The 18205-nt window shown below is 32.6% G+C and overlaps 1 protein-coding gene across 3 annotated transcripts in view; it reads left to right on the plus strand.

Annotated features, from left to right (window-relative positions):
* The window catches only part of efna5b (ephrin-A5b), a 145773-nt gene that overhangs the window by 112321 nt on the left and 15247 nt on the right, over positions 1 to 18205 (plus strand). For all 3 annotated transcript variants that reach the window (XM_051118075.1, XM_051118077.1, XM_051118076.1), the window contains one exon: positions 8389 to 8681. In XM_051118075.1, the coding sequence (XP_050974032.1) occupies positions 8389 to 8681 (293 nt within the window). The remainder of the gene's footprint in view (positions 1 to 8388; positions 8682 to 18205) is intronic.

Consider the following 18205-nt stretch of genomic DNA (forward strand, 5'->3'; position numbering starts at 1 on the left):
GTATTTTTTCTTTTAGTCAGATGCTACTATAGAGTATAAATATTTTGCAATTTAAATAAGGTTATTATGGAGATTTATTTATTTATTTATTTATAAAGTATTTTAATAGAAATATAAGGTTTCATTATGTTATGTTAAAATTTTTCAAGATTACTATATATATATATATATATATATATATATATATATTAATTTATAGTCATCCTCCATGTTAATATTTAATGTAGTAATCTATATATATATATTGATTACTACATTAAATATTAACATGAATGAATGAATGAACGATCTAAAAAAAATATTAAACTCTGTAAAAGTGAAACAAGGAATGTGGTGTATAATTGTGTGAAATGTATGATGAAAATCAAGCAATTTCGCCAAGCAAATATAAAGAAATAGGTTGCAGCAGTTTTTATTTCGACTGAACTTGAGAAATCCGCGATGGGACTGAGCGCGAATAGCTTCAGCGATTCCTTATAGTACAAAATTGCTGTCAGTCAAAAGGAGATGCAATCTTTCGACAGACCCTCCAATCATCACGCAGAAGCTCGGAGTCCAGGCCAGCCCACTCCTCATTTGCTCCTCATTCACCCCCAGAGACGCTGAGCGTCCGTGGGCGGGACATAATCGCAGCGTTTATCCAATGACCGTCTAGTTTCAAAGCACTGAAAAAAAACGTTCAAAGCAGCCGCATTGAAGTCAATGGACGCTGGGCTTCAACGGGGAAATGCACTGTGACGCTACGGGAATGTATGAGAAGTCAGCCGACCTGCTATATCTAACTGATTCTGAACGAACTCGTCTTTGAGATGAACGTTTTCTAACGCATTTTTAGTCAATAAAATGTTAATACAATAGTACATAATTTGACCATTAATTTTGTGACATTATAGGGGAAGCTGAGCTTCCCTTGCAGTCTTAAAGAAATCGCCACTGGTGGATACAGACATACTAAACATACAGTGTGCAGAAACCTGCCAGAATTGTATTATGCTCAGTCTCCAGAATAATGCAAAGGAGGGTCATGCATATGTAGTCTATATATAAAAACAATTGAAGGCTGTGGTGTGTCTCCATTCAGACACTCAGTAAACGTGTGTGTGTACTTGTGTGTTCTTTCAGAAAGCCGTCAAGCGGGGTGGGCAATCACACCTGCAGGTCTTATCACAACGAATCGTTTTTCTCTCAGTCTGTCGGCGGCCGGAGCAGCGTAATCATTGTGCCGTCAGACGGCTTTTCATCGAGCGCTCGGCCACTTTCACTGAGCTGTGTAATTGTCATGGAAATAGACCAATCAGGAGGCCGTACGGAAGGCCACCTCGCTCCCAAACGCGAGCGGTTCAGAGTCAAAGACCGAAAGCGTCGCGAGCTCCTCGGGGTTTATAATCAGCTTGTAATAAATGTTCTAAAGTTGGGCGATCCTCCTCTCTGATTACAGAGCGCGGGGCCGGCTAGAGCTGCGTTTGACCTCAGCTTCTCTCCCAGACAGCTGGAGCATAACAAAGACGTGTAATTATCATAATTTGACAATTAGCCTGCCATCCATTCCCAGTTTTTAATTACTCCCTTTCGTATGACCCGAGCACGGAGGACTTTTCCTGCAGGAGCGGCAGAATTGTGTTTTTCAGCAGAGGTCGAGGCTGCGCTGTTTAGAGGAAAAAATCACAGTGGAAAAAAAAAAACACCCGGATGAATGTATTAAAGAAACTTTCCAGGATCAATACGATATCCGGCATCTGTGACATCCGGTCCATTAACACAGAAAATCATTTCCACTTTGTAAAAACAAAGGAAAATTGCATTTACAGTAATTCGCTTACAGTGGAAGTCAATGGAGTTGTATATTTCATCCACTTAACCTTTTAAATACACACTGTTTTGAAAGTAAAAGCACATTAACACATCTTAAAAATTATAAATAATAATAATAACAATTATAATAATAATAATAACAATAATTTAGACGTACTGTAACATGTTATTATATAAAAATTTTATATATATATATATATATATATATATATATATATATATATATATATATAAATGTTATAAGAATATTATACATAGTAAATAATAATTTTAATAATAATATATTTTGTAAGTATATATATATATATGTATATATATATATATATATACATACACACAATTGTAAGTTATAATTGTAAATGTTATAAAAAATATTATAAAATAGTAATAATAATATTTTTGCACATACATTGATATTATATATACATACTGTATATATACAATATATATATTTTTTTATTAAATGATTAAGTATTGTATAAGTTTATTATTAATAATAGTAGTTATATTGTTGTTGTTTAGACTGATCTGAAAAAACAAAACAATTAAAAGTATCCGAATTATAAACTTTATACAGCTAATTAATAATATATATATATACACACACACACACACACACACACAGACATATACTGATATATATTGATATTAGATATACATACTATGTATATATACAATATATATATAATTGTTTTTATTAAATAAGTATTGTTTAATTTATAAATTTATTTAATATATATATAATATAAAATTGTTATAATTGTAAAAGTTATTAAAAAAATATGAAATGGTAAATAACAATAATAATATAAATAAAAATAATATATTTTGTGTATATATATTGATATTATATATACATACTTTATATATATATACTATATATATACTATAATTGTTTTTATTAAATGCGTTTTGTATACAATTATTATTAATAGTAGTAGTTATATTATTGTTATTGTTTAGACTGATCTGAAAAAAATCAATGAAAAATAGCCTAATTAGAGACTTTACAGCTAATTAATAATACATACTTTGCAATATAATATAACACGGTATATATAATTGTTTTTATTAAATAAGTATATATTGTGCAACATCATTATTGATAGTAGTAGTTGTATTATTATATGTAGACTGATGTGAAAAATGACCTTGAAAAGTGGTATAATTAGATTTTACAGCTCATTAATAATTAATACTATATATTTTGCAATGTGTGTGTGTATTTATGTATACATGCATACTGTAAATTGTATAACATTATTATTAATAGTAGTATTTGTATTGTTTTTGTTTTTTTAGACTGATGTGAAAGAATCACCTAGAAAAGTGGCCTAATTAGACACTTTACAGCTCATTTTGAAGTTTTAATGTGCTGTAATTAAATACAAATGGCACATTTCTGCTTTAACCCCTCCTGAATGTCTTGCCCCATAGATTTCCTTTGTACGTGCATTACTGTAAATGTGCTTTGAGCTTGTTTTTGCTAAATTATGTCATGCTGACACACAACTGAATGCAGGATGTTTGTGTCTGACTGTATTTTTATTGAAAGACAGCAATAGAATTGAAGTTAAAATAGCTTGTGCAAAAGTCCCACGATCGCCAAGAGGTTCCTGGAAAACCAGAGAATTTATGTGCGGACGATGTGATATCAATAACAAATAAAAACAGATTAAAACCTCACTAGACTTTACAGGGACATTCCTCATATGAATAATATTCAGGATCCTGGGGTTTCAAAAGAAATACTGCAACTCTATTCTGTCTCATCCAGAGGAAAGTAATATTCATTTTCAACAGTCTGTCTGCATTTGTGCAGTTGTTGGCGTGAGATCTTCAGAAGCAACGTCTACTGGATATTTGTTTTGTAACCAATTAGAGCCGCCGTTCTTCATACGGAGCTCGAGATGAGAGAAAAACCTTGTGATATTCATTTGTGCCTATTGAAATACTGTTTGTGAAAGTTCAAAAGACTGCAAGCTCCTTCAGTTCGCTCTGAAGTGTGTCTATGAAATGATATTTTATGGATAAGAGCTGATATTTCCAAACCTCTGTTCTTACAGCAAATCTCTGTTGCATTTTCCTCTGAAAGCAACAAATAGCAAACTGTAGCACTGAATGAATTTTTAGTAGTAACATTCACAATATTCGTTTACTATGGTATTTACACGGTGCATTTAAGCTAGAAAACACTGAAGTTTAATGATCTTTCAGCGGCAACCATAATAAAAAGTCTCCTAATATTGCGCTAAAACATTTCCATAAGTTATGAAAACATCTCTTTTTTTGGTATTTATTTATTTATAAATAATATATTTATAAATGTTTTAAAAATGTTTTTCTTGATTATGTAAATGTTAGAGAAACCATTATTCCATTTTATACAATTTGCTAACGTTCCCATTAATTTAATGAAAGCATTAACCATCTGAAATTAGTAGGAAGTAGCTATAACAATAATAATAAAATTGACTGAAATATTTCAGAAAAATGTTCCAACAATAAAGAAAATATAAAAATACAAAAATCTAAAAATGTTTTTTAAATCTTATAAGAATAAAATAAAAAAAAACTAAAAACGCTAATTAAAAAAAAAATCTTATAAAAATAAAATGTAAAAAATAACAAAATATTTTCAAAAATCTTTATAATAATTAGTAGTTTAATATTATTATTATTTATTATTATTATTATTATTATTATTACTTACACTGAACACTACTTTTATACGATTTTATACCTAATTTTTGTATTGGAAATTTAATATACACTTTAAAAAGTCCTAAGAACGTTAAGTTAATGAAACTATCTGAAATTAGTAGTACGTAATTAAAAAATAAATAAATAAATAAAAAATTAACTGAAATGTATCAGACATGTTCTAAATGTTCTAAATGTTTCAAAATGTTCTAACAATAAATAAAGAAAATATAAAAATAAATAAATAATAAAAATATTAAAACTCTTATGAAAATTAAATAAAAAAAAGAAAAAGAAAAAAAATCATATAAAATAAAAATAGAAAAATATTTTTAAAAAAATCTTTATAATAATTAAATATTATTATTATTATTATTATTATTATTATTATTATTATTATTACTTACACTGAACACTATTTGGAGATTTTATAGCTCATTTTTGTATTGAAGATTTAATATGCACTTTAAAAAGTCCTAAGAACATTTTGCTAACGTTCCCGTTAAGTTAATAAAAACTGAAATTAGTAGTACGTAGTTAAAAAAAAATATATAAATGAATAAATTTCAGAAAAATGTTCTAACAATAAATAAAGAAAATATAAAAATGTTAAAAAATCTAAAACTATTTAAAATCTTATAGAAATAATATTTTAATTTTAAAAATCTCATTTTTTAAGACGATCATATAAAAGTAAAATTTAAATAGACAAATATTTACAAAAATCTTTATAATAATTATTAATAATTAAATATGCATTATTATAATTATAATTATTATTATTATTATTTAGTTTAGCGTGAAGTACTATAGTTGCTAAAACTAAATAAACGAAAATTATTTTCCAGTTGTAACATTTGATAACATACCATTTACCATTTGTAACAAATGATAACATTTTACTATGTAACAAAGTTACACAGTTAATTTTAGTAACTAACATTAACAATTTGCAATATATGTCACAATATTCATTAGTATTTATTAGTGTCAGCTCATGTGCATTAAATAATTTAAATCGATACAACTTTTGATAAAAGTTGAACATTCCGTGAACAATGTAACATTTTTGTGCTAAGGTTGAATGAACGTTCTATTAACATTGAAACAACCTTGTCAGAACGTTAGCTATTAGTTGCACATCCATGAATCACTTTTCATCCTTCAATGGCAATTTCTTGACACATGGAATGTATTTATTACAGATGTAAATACAGAAACACAGGCGCTCTGCGGTTTGTTGTGGCGTTGATGAACAGTGGCGTGTGTTAATTGTGGGCTGCTACGAGTCTGTCCTCGCTGTTTACACCTCCACAACATCTCCAACATCAGCGGCTCCTGCTGCGGGTGAGAGAGGAGACTCTAATGAAGCGTGCCGTAATTGAGAAGAGGATTATTAACTTTGTTAATTGAGTCGACTGCGTGCGCGGACGCAGACAGTAATGCAGATTGAGCGACGCGATGTTTTCTGTGTGTTGTTGAATATATTTGGCCAAGCGTTCTTCAGTCTCGGCCTGTTTGACCCTGTGATTTATTTTAGCTCTAGAGCGTCAGGCTGCGAAAGGACACGAGAGACAACTGTCAACAGCATCGCCATTCGCCGCACGCTTTGATTTCTGATGTAAAAGAGAGATAGAATCGTTTTAAACTCTGTTTCAGTGGAATTCAAGGATGGAGAATTTCAATTAAAAGTTTCCACAAGCTTCTGTCAGGCCATTTCTCTAACTGATTCTCAATTAAAACTTTAACCCGCCTGAAAAATGGCTGTTTAGCCGCAGGAACGAGGTTGTTTAGTCATTCGTTCAAAGTTTAGAAGACGAGGTGGAGAGTGTTTACAGGTGCAGCACGTAAGGCGAGGGTCAGCGACCCTATAGAGAAATATTCATGACAAACATTCGTTTGGAGTCAGAGGTCATTCTCTGTAACGCTTGCCGTTGCTCATTTTCACATACTTTGCAATGTTTTGAGAACCAAATAAGGGCACGTTATGTATTTCATCGATGAGATGATAACAGATTCAAATGTCATCCGTAAACACATCAGGCATGCATTTGGACATGTTAGTCTGTTTTGTGATTAATGAGAGCATTTCTTGTGCTGCATGTTGGAGTTGTTTCAAGACGCTTGGCAAACAAGTTTTTTGGAAGCAAACCAGCACTAACTTCAGTAAAATGCATCTAATCTCGACTGAGTGTTGTTATTGTTAAAAAAATAATAATAATAATAATAATAATAATAATAATAATTAAATTTGGATTTAAAAATTGGAATTTGAAACAATTTAAATGTTAGCTCACATGAAAGAAAATAAATATAAAATTATAAGAAAATTCTAAAAATATTAAAAAAAAATCTTATAAAACTAAAGTAAAAATCTAAAAAATATATATATTTTGAAAAATCAAATAAACTAAAATGGTAACACTTTACAGTAAGATTGCATTAATTAATTTTAGTAACTAACATAAAAATATAAGAAATATAAAATATTTGTACAAATCTTTTAAAAGTAAACTTAAATAAAATTAAATAAAAATACAAAATTATTACATTTTGAAAAATCTTTAAAAAAAAAAACTTATTTCAGATATTTACCATAACATTAACTAAATATAAAAATATTTGTACAGATATTTTAAAGGTAAACTAAAATAAAATATAAAATAAATATAAAAATCATAAAATAAACTATAACAAATTTAAAAAATGAAATGAAAATACACAGTTATTATTAAAAAAAATCTTTAAAACTTATTTTACTTTACCATTAGTTAATGTTAGTAACTAACATAAAAACATAAAGAAAATATACAAATATTTTTACAATTTTTTTTAAAAGTAAACTAAACTAAAATATAAAAAATATAAAAATAGTAAACTATAACAAATAAAAAATATAAAAAATGAAATAAAGATATAAAATTATTATATTTTTAAAAAAATCTTAAAACTTATTTTAGATAGTTACCAAGGCAAAAATGCCTAATTTATGTTTAGATTAACTAAATTCTTCAATTGCAAACTATGTTAACTAAAACAGTAATACTTTACCATTAGTTAATGTTAGTAACTAACATAAAGATATAAAAAAATATATACAAATATTTAAAAACAAAAAATGTAAAAGTAAACTAAAATAAAATATTTAAAAAATATAAAAATAGTAAGTAGACTATAACACTTTTTTTAAATTAAAAATACTAAATTATTACATTTTGAAAAATCTAAAAAAAAAAAAAAAAAAAAAAAACGAACTTAGTTACCTAAGTGAGTAATATATTAGTTAAAATATTTATTAATATTTATTAATTTTTATTAATGTTAGTTAATAAAAAATACAACTGTTTGTTGTTAGTTCATATTAGCATAGGTTTGATTTGAACTTTTGATTTCAATAATCTACAAGAAAATGTTAAAATTCACATGAACTACTGTAGGGTCAATAAATGCTTTAGAAGTATTTTTCATTGTTAGTTCGTATTAACTAATATATTTAACTAATGGTGACAAACGGATCCTTATTGCAGAGTGTTACAACAAAAACCAGTACATTAAATTGAATAAAAACTATACAGATGTGTTTTTAAAAATTACTAAAACAAAATAAAAATAAGAATAAAATTCTAAATAATAACAAGAACTAAAATACTATATCAGTGATACTAAAATATCACTGTTTAAAAACACTGATTTATGAGCATCATCTCATATTTACTGGAAGATCGTTTCACTTTTTATTTCAGTCTCATGTTCCTGTCGCTGTAAAAGATCAGTGTGTAATTATCACACGTTTCTGTTTGAAATCGAACTGTCTTGTGAGTGCATGAAACAGGATTGTTTTCTGACCAATCTCTCTCTCTCTGTGTGGTGCAGGTTTCAACGTGGAGACTATCACATCGACGTCTGTATAAACGACTACCTGGACGTGTACTGTCCGCACTATGAGGATTCGGTCCCTGAGGAGCGGGCGGAGCGCTACGTCCTCTACATGGTCAACTACGACGGCTACAGCACGTGTGACCACACCGCCAAAGGCTTCAAGCGCTGGGAGTGCAACCGGCCGCACTCGCCCAACGGCCCGCTCAAGTTCTCAGAGAAGTTCCAGCTCTTCACCCCCTTTTCGCTGGGTTTCGAGTTCCGACCGGGACGAGAGTATTACTACATTTGTGAGTATGAGATCGCACATCACGCATCAGACAATAGGCTGATTTAAATCTTTAAACATGTCTGTCGTGAAGTTATGGTTACATCTTTAAATAGAGAAAATAGCAGCTTGGCGGTTTTGTGAGTTTTTATTAGAACAGGATTGTTTGTTACAATGTTTTGTTTGAAAGTGTTGTGTTGGTGGTTTTCGAGCTGTCCGGAATACTGGTTCATCTAGTTTTTTTTTTGTTGTTGTTGTTGATATTTTAAGACTTTTTCTTATTTAGGATCATGAACATGCATACAAAGTTTCGGCACTCTGATTTACTGACACTCAGTTGTTTTACTATCATTATAGTCTGACTGTCCAAAAATCTCAATATAAAAAAAGAAAAACAAAAATCAGGTAAAAACAATAAAACGGTTAACCGTAATTGTTTAAAATTCAAGTATTAAATCAATAAATAAATAAATATTAAAGAACATATATATATATATATATATATATATATATTTTACATTTTATAAACAGTATTGTTAATATTAGTAGAAATAAATTCTTTATATATATAAGATTTGTTTTATTTCATTATTTATTTATTTAATTGTATTTAATTTTTTTATTTCACAGAAAAGTATAAAATATAGAAATATGTTAGGAACTAACATAAAAATATAAAAACTATATGAACACTTTTACAAATTTTTAAAAAGTAAACTAAAATAAAATATTAAAAAAATATAAAAATAGTAAGTATACGCTAACAATTTTTTTAATTAAATAAAAATATAAAAATTATAAATTGTTAGTATTGTCAGTATTATGTTGTATGTTTTAACTGCATACAATAGCAACCGACACAGAAAAATTAAGGAGAAAGGATGGATGTATGTGTATTTTAATAATAACAACAAAAAGAAAAATCAGGCAAAAATAATACAGCTGTTAGCAGTAATTACATAAAATTAAAGTATTAATTAAAAAAAAATTAAAAGAACATATTACCTGTATCTTATATACTATTTATAATAAATTATATATATATATATATATATATATATTCATTATAATAAAATATTAGATATTAAATTATATGTTATTATAAAAGTTTATATATATTAGAATATTAGATTTATATTTTATTTATTTTAGATTTGTATTTATTTTATTTTTTACGTTTTAGAAACATTATTGTTAGTATATTTTAACTGCATACAGTAGCAATCGTTGCATAAACGTGAAGGAGAAAGGATGGATGGATGCAAGTATATTTTAATAATGTTCATATTCTAGGTATGATTGTTATAATGTTGGTTCAGTCTCCAAAAATCACACTGTAAAAAAAAATCTAATAAATATAAAATGGAAAAATCTGGTAAACCTTTAACATTAATAACAAAAAATGCATTTGTTCTGTGTGCTTTCTCGAAGCGAAGCTCAAACAGCATTGCGTGGCGCTCGCAACGCCAAAATCATGGGTTCGATTCTGTGCAAAATGACCATGCATGAACTGATTAAAATGTCAGTGTGCAGTGTCATTACTTTGCATAAAAACAACTGCCAGATGCATAAATGTGAATACCAAGAGGGAATTTAAGAAACTCGCATAACAAAATACATGTTTTTATTTTTTTGTGCAGCTGCCTTTAAAATGGCTTTGGGTGGTTTTAAAGTTGGGTATAAAGACTTCAGGTGGAGAGTTTGGTTTGTTCAAGCATGCAGAATGGGCTATTAACATGACGACATATTTTGAAATTTTCCGAGAACAGAAGCACCTGTTCATCCAGGTGTTTTTTGCATTTTCAGCTTCTCAAATTTCAGGTTTTATGCGTTTAGGGCTGCAGGTTGTTTCATTTCGGCCGTAATAAAAGTTTATTTCCCTCACTGTATGTCAGTGACAAAGCCATTTGTACATAATTCCCAACTGCACGAAGACTATAAGAAAATGCAATATTTTCTCTCCCTGCGTCGAGGCTGTAAATTCTTTCAAGGACGAAAGCAAATGAAATCCAGGGAGGGCAGAAATCAATGCGAATCAATATTCTTTGGAAAGAAAATGCGATTGGAGGGCTTTGCTGAAGGACACCTGTCGACAAGGTGAGATGAAAATACAGGCGAAGCTCATTAGTTTTCGCTCGTAACGCGGAGCGCGGCTCCTGCAGGACCTCGGTATCGGCGGCGCATCCCGAGGCCTCGTTACGCGGAGAGCCGTTATTATGTGCTTGACTAGCCGGTGCTGCTGAGGACGGGAAAATCATCCAGCATATCGCTCTTCTCACGAGTCCCATCATCCTCGCTCGCGGTCCAAAGCGAACATCTGTGAAATACGTTTGCCCTCTCTGACTGATTGTTCTGTCTCACTCCACGGATCCGTCTGTCTCGCGCCGGAGTCTTTATTCAGCCCCTGCCAGAGAGATCTTGGCAGCTTCTGTCTCTCTGGCGAACATCATAATTAATATACATCACGACAATCGTGTTGAACATAATTCCAAACACAAAGTCAAAGCTGAAGCTCAAGTGTGAGGCGTCCCGCTTTTAGCTGCCATGTTTCACCACGACTGAAAGAGTCGTCGCTGTTATTAATATCCGTGTTAAGAAAGATGATTTCGCAATTAGGGACGGTTAAAGACGTCAGCTTTCTCTGGCAGGAACATTTAAGCAAATGTTCAATTAAAACTTCCTTTCCAGTTCATCCGTCAGGCTTTCATTTCGACTATAATGAAAACTGTCAAATTTTTCTTTTTAATAGTGTCTTATGTCATGCTCACATGATGTCCACATCATTGCGCATTTCGTAATTGTATTATTCAACAGATTTATTGTGCTCATTTTCACTGAACGTTTCATTGGTCATATCAGCTGACGGTGACCTTGACCTTTAAGGTCAGAGACTAAAATGCCTAAATATTATACTTAATAAAAATTTTTGATATTTTGCCAGTTTTGTAAAAATTTTATTATTAATTATATTATTCATTATTTTAGAACAAATTGTTTTATTTTTTATTCCGTTTCATTGTATTTTTTCTTTTCTTTTATTTTTTGGAAACTTAGTGCTCATCGATTTTTTAAATGATTTTTTAAATCGGTTTTAAACCAATAATATTAATCATTTCTATTTAAATTCTGCCTTTCTAAAACTCAATGACTCTTTACAGTCCATCAGATAAAAATTAAAAGAAAATATTGTAGATATTTTTCCAGTGTTTATTTTGTTTTATTATTATTATATTAATCATTATTTTAGAACAAATTGTTTTTTTATTCCGTTTCATTTTATTTTTTATTTTATTTTATTTTATTTTTTGGATACTTAGGGCTCATGGATTATTTTTAAAATCATTTTCAAAATCGGTTTTAAACCAATAATAATAATAATTTCTATTTAAATTCTGCCTTTCTAAAGCTCAATGACTCTTTACAGTCCATCAGATAAAAATTAAAAGAAAATATTGTAGATATTTTTCCAGCGTTTGTTTATTTTATTTTATTTTATTATTATTTTATTCATTATTTTATTTTATTGTTTTATTTTTATTTTATTTCATTAAATTGTTTTTTTTTTCCTTTTTAGTTTATTTTATTTTTTGAAGGCTCAGGGCATATAGATTTTTAAAATGATTTTTAAAATGGGTTTGGTACCAATAATAATAATAATAATAATAATAATAATTTCTATTTATATTGTGCCTTTCTAAAGCTCAAAGATTCTTTACAGTCCATCAGATAAAAATAAGAATATATTTTAGACATTTTGCCAGTGTTTATATTTTTATTTTATTTTATTATTAATTATATTATTTATTATTTTCTAATAAATTGTTTTATTTTTTATTCTGTTTATGTTTTCCTTTTCTTTTCTTTATTTCTTTATTTTATTTTTAAATCAGGTTGTGTACCAATAATAATAATAATTTCTATTTATATTTTGCCTTTCTAAAGGGAAAAAAATTATTGGCTTGTGTGTATGTACGTATTTTTTTAGGCAAAGGAAAAAATTACAGGAAGAAAGAGGCACAATAAGTTGGTCAAGTCTTTAATAAATACTTGTTAATGTATATACAATTTATACAAATTATACAATTATTTATACAAGTCATTTAGCCTGTTTTGTACAACACTGTTGTTTCAAAGCAGCTTCACAGTAATATACAGGAAAATAAGTGTTAATGTTGCAGAATTCATGAATTTTAACTATAAAGCTGTCATTATTCAGCTCAGTTGAGTTGAGAGTTGATTTAATTCAGTTCAATAACAGTGTCAAGTTCATCAGTCATGAAACAAGTTGTTGACTTGGTATTATTAAAAAAAAAAAATCAAGAGGAATGAATTCTAAATATACTGTATGTCATGCAGTAATGAAAGGTTCCAGTATTTTGTGTGCTGTGTATTTTAATATTTGTGTTGATCACGGGTCAGAGTTTGGCGACTCTTGAATGTGTGTTTTCATGGACTGTTGTTGAGTGAATGTTCATGTGAGCTCTTGAGAATACAGAGGATCATTATGGGTTGAGTACTGATGCTTTCAGATGGTGGTTATCAGTGACATTTCTGTGAATAAGTGTTTGAAGAGACGCTGCGCATCTGAAGCAGTCGTAAAGGTGGTGTTCAGTAGAAATGTTATCGCTCGCTCTGATTGCGGCCGTTTCTCAGTGACTGACATTATCACACGAGACTGTCACGTCTGTCTCTAATAGCTGCAGCTGAGAAAGACTCTGCGGGACTTTTAGTGATGCTCTTACCTGATTCATAATATAAAAATAGTATTATTGTCCTGTTTTCCATTTAAAATAGTAAAAAAAAAAATCCTAAATCAAGATACATATACTTTAAAAGCAATCAAACCAGCCTTTGTGTGTGTTGCCAGATTGTTGCTATGTGTGTGGTCTCCAGGGTCTTACTATGCAGTTGCTAAGGTGTTGCTATGTGATCACTAGGGAGTTCTGCATGGTTGTTAGGGTGTTGCTACTGTATGTGATTGCTGGAGTGTAATGTATGGCTGCCATGGTGTTACTATGTGATTGGTAAGGTGTTGCTATGCAGTTGCTAGGGCGTCCTGTGTAGTTGCCAGGGTGTTGATACTCTATGTGGTTGTTAGGGTGTTTTGTGTGGTTGTCAAGGTGTTGCTATGTGGTTTTCATTTATAAGTCGCTTTGGATAAAATCGTCTGCTAAATGACTAAATATAAATGTAATGTAAATGCTATGTGGTTGTTAGGATGTTCTGTATGGTTGCCAGGGTGTTGCTACTGTATGTGGTTGCTAGGATGTTCTGTGTGGTTGCCAAGGTGTTGCTATGTGATTGCTAGGGTGTTGCATGGTTGTTAGTGTGCCGCCACTGTGATTGCTAGAGTGTTCTGAGTGTTATTTGTGATTTCTAGAGTGTTCTGTATGTTTGCCACGGTGTTGTTACTGTATGTGGTTTCTGATGTGTTCTGTATGGGTGCCAGGGTGTTGTTATGCAGTTGCTATTGCATTATGTGTAGTTGGCATTTTATTGCTACTGTTTGTGGTTGCTAGGATGTTCTGTGTGGGTGCTATGTGATTGCAAGGGTCTTCTGTATGGTTTTCTGGGATGTTTTGTATGGTTGCCAGGGTGTTGCTATGCAGTTGCATAGGTGTTCTGTATGGTTGCCAGGTTGTTGTGTTTTCTGGGGTGTTCTGTATGGTTGCTAGTGTGTTGGTATGTGATTGCTAGGGTGTTTGTGTGGTTTCCAGGGTGTTGCTATGCTAAAATGTTCTGTGTTACTGCTAGGGTGTTGCTACTGTATGTGGTCGCTAGGGTGTTCTGTATGGTTGCCAGGGTGTTACAGTGCTATTGCTAGGGTGTTTTGTGTGGTTGCCAATGTGTTGTTACTGTATGTGTTTGGTTGCCAGGGTGTTACAATGTGATTGTTAGTTCGTTTTGTGTGGGCGCTAGGCAGTTTCTGTGTGGTTGCCAGGGTGTTGCTGTGCAGTTGTTAGGGTGCTCTATATGCTTTCCAGAGTTTTGCTATTTGATTTTCACAATGTTCTGTGTTATCAATGTGTTGCTATAAGGTTGCTAGGCTTTTCTATGTTTGAGTGTGTCAGTAATGTCTGTGTGTGTGTAATACAGTCTGCAGACAAATATAACATTGAAAGCTCCTATTATTTATTTCTAAATCCATAAAACAGCTCGTTGTGACAGATGTGGGCCAGTGCTCACCAGCACTGTGTTGTTTTACAAACGTGCCTGTGATTTTCATTAGTCAGAGATTTGTAGTGTGATCTCATGACAGATTTCTGCCGGTATTACAGCTTATTGGAAATGTGGTCGTATAATGAGGATTAAAATGACAAATAGCTGTTTGCGAGATGAAAAAGATCCCGTTGCCTGTTCTTTCATGGCGGTCAGTGAGGTTTTCTGTTTTTGTGCTGTTTCAACTTGAGCAGGTTAATCAAGACATGAGATGAACTCAAACAAGGATGTAATTCATCATGTTTTTGTCTGCCAGCTCTCTCAGGCAGGAGACGGTGTCCATCAGGAGGGATTTCTTATCTGAGGCGAACACAGTTTTTCTTTCTGTTGAAAGAGAGGGCGAAAATGGAAAATGCAGGAAGCTGTTTAGTGATGTTCACATCTGCAGCCTATTCAGCCGAATACAGTATGAGCCGAGTGAGCGTGTCTCTCTGAGGTCAAAGGTCAGAGCGCACTGCTGACCCCCCACCTTGAAATGCTTGAGACAGCATCTTTTTCTAATATTGTGAATTTAAGGATGGATTTTAATCTCTCAAGGTCTCCAAATCCAATATTACAGACGGAGTCAGTGGATGAGAGGAGAATGAATCACATTTTTTTTTGTCTGACGCGAGTGGAATTGGAAAATCTGGATGTGGTTTGGAGTGTCAGGAACGACGCTGGGGGTTTATGACCTCACAGACACTTATTAAATCATGGTTTACCCTCTCTGGCGACCGTCTAGCGACCACTGCAGGTTTGGTAGATGCTGTAAGAGATGCAGTTGGTGTTGGTGACCTTCAGAATTAGACTGGGAATTTGAATAAGAACAGAATTTGGAATTCAAATTTGAATATGTCAGCATATTAGAATGATTTCTGAAGGATCATGTGACACTGAAGACTGGAGTAATGATGCTGAAAATTCAACTTTATTCATACCAATCAATTACATTTTAACAGATAGTCACATAGAAAACAGCTATTTTAAATTCTAAAAATTATTTCTGATTTTTTTCGTTTTTACTGTATTTTTGATCCAATAAATGTAGCCTAGGTGAGCATAAAAATACCAACCAAAATTTTCTAATTCCTCTTTCCTTTCAGTTTACCATCCTGCATGTTGTGGTCAATTCAGTTTAAACTCACACAATGGAAGCCCATTCTTAAATTCAGTGTTTTGCCTGACCCTGGTTGTCATGGTAACGCTGAGCCATTTGCGTGAGCGCAGTGATGTAGATCAGTTTAATGACAGACAAACTGAGTTTATTATATTTCTGTGTGTGTGAGCCGCAGACGGGGCCAGCACATCTCTCACGTTCGTGAAGACTCCTGGTGTTTCATGGCTTCTCCCGTGGTGTGAAGGAGCACGTCGGCCATTATCGAGCCTTTGATGAATGGAACCTTCTCCATCTCTTTGTTTTGTTTCGTCTGATTCCCTTCTGCGTCCTCTGGGTCGCAACACTTCCCGACGTCCCGCTGTTTTCCTCTTCCTGTCTGTGTGACTGTAACATTCAGTGGCTCGCGGCCCGGACCTGCCCGCCTGCCAGACAGCATCTTACACTTACTGAAAGACGCTGCCAAAGAGCGCCTGTGAGCAGATCATCACACACACACACACACACTTGCCAGAGGCTATGAACTTCCGGAGTCCGTGTCTGTGAATAGCATCCGTGAGAATTCTCCTAATGTGTTTTTCACTTTAGATTGAAATGAGACCCGTGTGCCTGCAGAAATGCAGATGAACTAAATAACATGTTTACAGTGGTTGCCGGGGTGTTGCTATGCAGTTGCAAGGGTGCTCCGTCTAGCTGCCAGGGAATTGAAAGGGTGTTCCTTTGCATCAGTAAAAAACATGAAACAGTGTTCCTTTGCATCAGTAAAAAACATGTTTACAGTGGTTGCCAGGGTGCTGCCTGAGTGTTATTGCTAGCATTGTACATGTTTAAAGATGTTCTGTGTGATGGTTTGCCTAGTTGCCTGGGTGTTACCAGGAGGTTGCAGTTTCTAGGGTGTTGTTATGCATTGGTATATGTTTAGTAACTTGTTTAAGTGGTTGCCAGGGTGTTGCTATGTGGTTGTTAGGGTGTTCTGTCTAATTACCTGGGTGTTACTAGGAGGTTGCAGTTGCTGGGGTGTTGCTATGCATTAGTATATGTTTAGTAACTTGTGTAAATGGTTGCCAGCGTGTTGCATAGGGTTTTCTAGGGTGTTCACTCTAGTTGCCTGGGTGTTTCCAGGAGGTTGCCGTTGCTAGGGTGTTGCTATGCATTAGTATATGTTTAGTAACTTGTGTAAATGGTTGCCAGCGTGTTGCATAGCGTTTTCTAGGGTGTTCTCTCTAGTTGCCTGGGTGTTTCCAGGAGGTTGCCCTTGCTAGGGTGTTGCTATGCATTAGTATATGTTCCGTAACTTGTTTAAGTGGTTGCCAGGGTGTTGCTATGTGGTTGCTAGGATGTTCTGTTTAGTTGCCAGGGTGTTACTAGAAGTTTGCGGTTGCTAGGGTGTTGCTATGCATTAGTATATGTTTAGTAACTTGTTTAAGTGGTTGCCAGGGTGTTGCTATGTGGTGGCTATGGTGTTCTGTGTAGTTGCCTGGGTGTTACCAGGAAGCTGCAGTTCCTAGGGTGTTGCTATGCATTAGTACATGTTTAGTAACTTGTTTAAGTGGTTGCCAGTGGGTTGCAGTTGCTAGGGTGTTACTATGCATTAGTATATGTTTAGTAACGTGTTTTTATGCATTAGTAAATAACACGTTTACAGTGGTTGCCAGGATGTTGCTGTGGTTACTAGGGTGTTCTGTTTAGTTGCTTGGGTGTAACCAGGGATTGTATTTACTAGGTTGTTGCTATCATTAGTAAATAACACACTTACAGTGGTTGCCAGGGTGTTGCTATGCTGTTACTAGGGTGTTCAGTCTAGTTGCTTGGGTGTAACCAGGGGTTGCAGTTACTAGGTTGTTGCTATGCATTAGTAAATAACATGTTTACAGTGGTTGCCAAGGTATTGGCATGTGCTTGCTATGGCCTTCTGTGTGGTTGCTAGGGTATTTTATTTAGTTGCCAGGGTGTTGCTGTGCTGTTGTTAGGGTGTTCTGCATAGTTTGCATGAAGTGGAATCTGTAGATGAACAGGAACTCTGGTAATCAGTAAATAACCTGTTTACAGTGGAAACGGTGTGCTAGACGAGCTGTCTGAGCTCCATTTATAATGTTTTTTTTCATGGCCCTCCCTCCTTCTCCATTGATGGCCATTCAAAAATGTATTCTGATTGGAAAAATATTTTCTGGAACATGTGCATTGCTAATATTTCATTATTTTGCAGTAGGTGTTTATGGAGGCTTTTAAAA

The sequence above is a fragment of the Labeo rohita genome, chromosome 8 (assembly GCF_022985175.1).
Source record: "Labeo rohita strain BAU-BD-2019 chromosome 8, IGBB_LRoh.1.0, whole genome shotgun sequence".
Taxonomy (NCBI): Eukaryota; Metazoa; Chordata; class Actinopteri; order Cypriniformes; family Cyprinidae; genus Labeo; species Labeo rohita.